This window comes from Priapulus caudatus, unplaced genomic scaffold, assembly GCF_000485595.1.
Source record: "Priapulus caudatus unplaced genomic scaffold, Priapulus_caudatus-5.0.1 Scaffold506, whole genome shotgun sequence".
Taxonomy (NCBI): domain Eukaryota; kingdom Metazoa; phylum Priapulida; class Priapulimorpha; order Priapulimorphida; family Priapulidae; genus Priapulus; species Priapulus caudatus.
The window spans coordinates 26641-30978 of record NW_014577567.1 but is presented as its reverse complement, the minus strand read 5'-3'; the positions used below and the strand labels follow the sequence as shown (position 1 = coordinate 30978).

At 42.3% G+C, this 4338-nt stretch overlaps 1 protein-coding gene across 1 annotated transcript in view; it reads left to right on the top strand.

The window, feature by feature from the left end:
• Window positions 1–2058: 2058 nt before the first annotated feature.
• LOC106811126 (soma ferritin-like) overlaps window positions 2059–4338 on the top strand; it is a 6304-nt gene continuing 4024 nt past the window's right edge. Inside the window, exons 1-2 of the mRNA XM_014814667.1 lie at window positions 2059–2295; window positions 2725–2871. Of these exons, the coding sequence (XP_014670153.1) occupies window positions 2191–2295; window positions 2725–2871 (252 nt within the window). The 5' untranslated portion in view covers window positions 2059–2190. The remainder of the gene's footprint in view (window positions 2296–2724; window positions 2872–4338) is intronic.

Sequence of the window (4338 nt, the reverse complement as noted above, 5' to 3'; positions counted from 1 at the left end):
AGAGAGAGAGAGAGAGAGAGAGAGAGAGAGAGAGAGAGAGAGAAAGAGAGGAGAGAGAGAGACCCCCTCCTCGACCTCCAGTGTTGCAGAGCGCCATTGATGCGAGGGTCAAAAATTTGGGAAATTACATTGTTTCAAAAAAGAGAACGTTGGTTGAAAAGAGCATGTAGAGTGGAGACGCGTCACTTTGCCACTGTAGGCTATACATAAATCGACCGACGCGACTTCGTTTATCGCCCCGCGTATATGTATAAATAGACTATTTAAGTACGATCTAAGTATCTTATTTCTACGGTCCTGTTGCCAGATCATGGCAACACGTACGTTGCACTGTACAAGCAGCTAGGGCCATAGTACATTACGAGTTGTTTGTGACATTGCTATATCATATATGCGCATTTGGCCCGAAGGTGTAGTAGCCCTACTTGTAATGCTCTACACTGAGGCTCTACAGTACAGCTACGGGTGCCTGTAGCGCCACCGTGTGGTTTTTTGTTGACGCAGGTCACAACTTGATGAGATATATTGATTATGCAGACCTATCACCCGAGATGGAATAAAGTGTAGCCTTTCTAACATTTGTCTTAGTTTAAAAAAAATGATGGCGCACATATAGGTGCACGCGTGCGTAGTGCATGACACACTGAATTGCTAAAAAAATGACAAATCTGTTTATCACGTATCGGAATTAGTTCGCTTCCTTCTTCTTTAATCAGCTAGTGATAATATTAACACCATTAACAGCAATCCTCCACTATTAATCTTCAGATTTTATTAACCTTAAAAATTCAGTGTTATAAGGACGTACGTACTTCTCCAACATTTCGTTGCATGTTACCGTACTTCGTCACGAATTATTTGACTGTTCGTTATTGGTGAGCAATCACAACACCGAGGTTACAAATAAGGACGTATATGTGCAGTATATATGTGTGTACGATAATTTCACCACGAAATTAAGCAATGAGACTGAGAGCATAATATATACTTCAAGAATTTTAACTGTGTATATATAGCACACTACGTACACGACACTATACAGCAATTACCCGTACTAAGCCTGATTGACAACCAAGATGTACGTGGGAATTACCAAAGCGTCACTATCATTATATGACCTCCTCTAATAAACTATATATTCAATTCAATGCAATAAAAAAATATACCACTTCGCGCGTTTCGTAATTACTGCATGTTTAATGGGACAACGCAGTAGAAGAGAATAGTGCTGAGCATGAGTCATTCGTCCAGTCACTAGCTAACACTCCTCTTCTCTTCCACTCCTTATGGCTACGTGGCTATGACGTCTTTGACACTCCTTTTCACGTTGTTGTCACAAGCGTGACGATACCAGGCCATGGACACTGTCATTATTACTAAGAGGGGAAGGGGAGTTCGGGTAGGAACCATGCACAGATAGAATGTGTCCCGCTATATAAGCCATGTCGCCAAGAAAGTACGATCTATGTACAGGCCCGTAGCCAGGGGGGGTTCGGGGGGTTCGAACGAACCCCCCCCCCAATAGAAAGCTGGCTACGGGCCTGTATGTATATGGTCGATATTCGCAACATAAATGAAGGTGCGACGTGAAATAAAAGTCGAACACCCGGCCAACACCTATATATATATATTCGTGCTGCGAAAATTACACTATATGCACTTTTTTTTATAATAATTATCAGTAATACAGCATATAGTATATATATATATATATATATATATATATTGTAAAAATATAACAACTCGATCTATTTTAATTGCACACATTTTGCAATGATTTTGCGAGTTATTTTGAAGCCATGAAACTGTAAAAAAAATTGTATGCGTTGCTAGATCTATTCAATTCAGGTCGATATAGTCCATGCGCTAAATTACTCTGTATTAACTACACAATTGTTACTAATAATAATACTAGTAATTTTCCTACGAATTCGCGGGCAAGACACTGAAGACAGGCAAAAAACTGTTTACCGAAGCGAATGAGTCAGCACTAACCCTTTCGTTGCGTTTCGGGTTTTCTGCTGATCCAGCTGCGAGCTATATAAGGCGCGCGCGCTGCCGCGTCAACAATTTATTTGGTCCTGAGTCTGTATTGCTTCATCAGTGTGTGAACGAACAGAATCTGTCCAAAAAGCTTTACCAACATTCCTTTATTTGCTGTTAAATATATCACATACAACTCAAGACACCATGGCCACATCACAGCCTCGTCAGAACTACCATAGCCAAACCGAAGCTGGCATAAACAAGCAGATCAATCTGGAATTGTACGCCAGCTATGTTTACCAAAGCATGGTACGTATACTGTCGAGGTTTTCGACCGTTTAGGGTAAAAATAGAATACCAATTGTGTGTTCAGAATGTTTGAAATTATCAATATAGTATTCTCATGTAATTTAAACGCGACTACTCGTTTCTAAGTATGGAATTAGTTCGAACTACTATGAGTGTGAGAAATTTTCGCTCGAAAAATGGCGTTGCGTGAAAATCTATTTTTAGTACCGGTAACTGCGCACATACATGTGCGATTACCCGGATGTTAGTCTGCACAATAACTTATAACAAGTCCTTACAGCGTTGTAATTTATGTAGTATATACATTATTCCGATTCCATATCCACTTAGTACAAAAATAAAAAGTATATCAACGCAAAACTATGACGATGTGTGCGCGTTCTATGCTGCTGTCGGAAGTGCGATAGGAATGTCGAATGGCGGTTGCAGGCTTGGTACTTTGATCGTGACGACGTCGCACTCCCCGGGTTCTTCAAGTTCTTTTCGGAAAGCAGCGTTGAGGAGAGGGAACATGCCGAGAAGTTCATGAAGTACCAGAACCAACGCGGCGGAAGGATCGTTCTGCAGAACATCCAGGTATGGTATGATATGGCAGATTTCGGGCGTAACTTCTGGCACTCTGTGCGAGCGACATCGAAAAGACCCGAGCGAACCTATGCCTCGCGATAATCGATGTAATTTTTGCGATTCTTGTGTTATCTCGAACCTATCACTGCTAGTATAGATCATCTATACTAAGAGTGATGAGATGAGATGAGCATCTATTGGGAGTATACCATTGAACACATATCTATATTTGAGATATGTTTGTGGTGTTTTGTTTTGTCGTAACGTCATGATTTTGATACAGCGTACTGTATAATGTGTCGATTGCACTGCACAGTAGAACTTCGATCAATAATTTTGCAATTATAACTGACACGAACCATAATTATTCTCTGTAGCTAGTTGAACAACACTAGCTGTAGCTTGATTGCGGGTGTGGGAACGTATCATGTTCGTAACCTCATTCTTGCCAAAACTGCTCTTGTAACAAACATACTTGTAGAGTGTATTTGAGAGGTTTTAAGTAAAAAAAAAGTTCCCATATATAATGTAAACACCAACACGTATTCAGAAAAAAACTCAAACCATCAGCCTGCTGCTTTTAGGCACGGTGCCAGTAAATGTAAAATGGCATCCGTTACAGAGAAAGCTGTCCTTGCAGGCAAATGTGTAAATAAGCAAGTCACGTGTGCAGGGGTTAGTGGATGCGTACTCACGTGTACTATTAATAATAGGATAAGCACATCTCCGATTTACCCCATTTTTTTATGCCGGACAACGTGGGTTTTACTTTCGGAGAAGTGAGGTGAAATCTTTGGTGATGTACATCCTTTTACGTCGACGCACACTAGGTTTGACTTGTCTGTTACTCGGATTTCCTCTCTCGAGAGTGCATACGTTGCCATGTGCGTATGTGTCACCAGCCCCACCATCCTATATCACCAGCTTTCCCCCCACTATCCTACCTCAGTGACCTCACCAGCTTTCCCCCACCATCTCATATGATCTCTCCAGCTGCCTGGTCAGGTTCTCCCAATCAATAGCTGCCTGCTGGCTATTTCGGTTTCCCGTGGCTGTGGGCCAAGAGGTCACCACTAAAAACCAACACGTGGAACGTAACCACACTGAAACCCATGCCCGTTTCACGATTTCAAGTTTTGCGATGGGGTAAATGGAGATGGAGAATTTGCATAAGTACTGAAATCACGTTTTGACATGAGTATTGAGGTCGTTAGTTCGAAGACTTGCTTTAGGTCCACCCGGATTCAGGTTAGGGTTAGGGTTGGGGTCGTGGTTTCGCTTGTAGTGTATGGTGGTGATGATGCATGCACTAAGTTATGAGTGTATGTAATATGCGTACGTGCGTGTGTGTGCCCGCAGGTGGGCGGGTGTGTGTGCTTGTGTGCGTGAGTGCGTGCGTGCGTCTGCGCGGGGCATAAGTGCATGTATGTGCGTGGATGCAGTGTGCCCTTCACGCATGTGCGTGCGTGTGTGTGC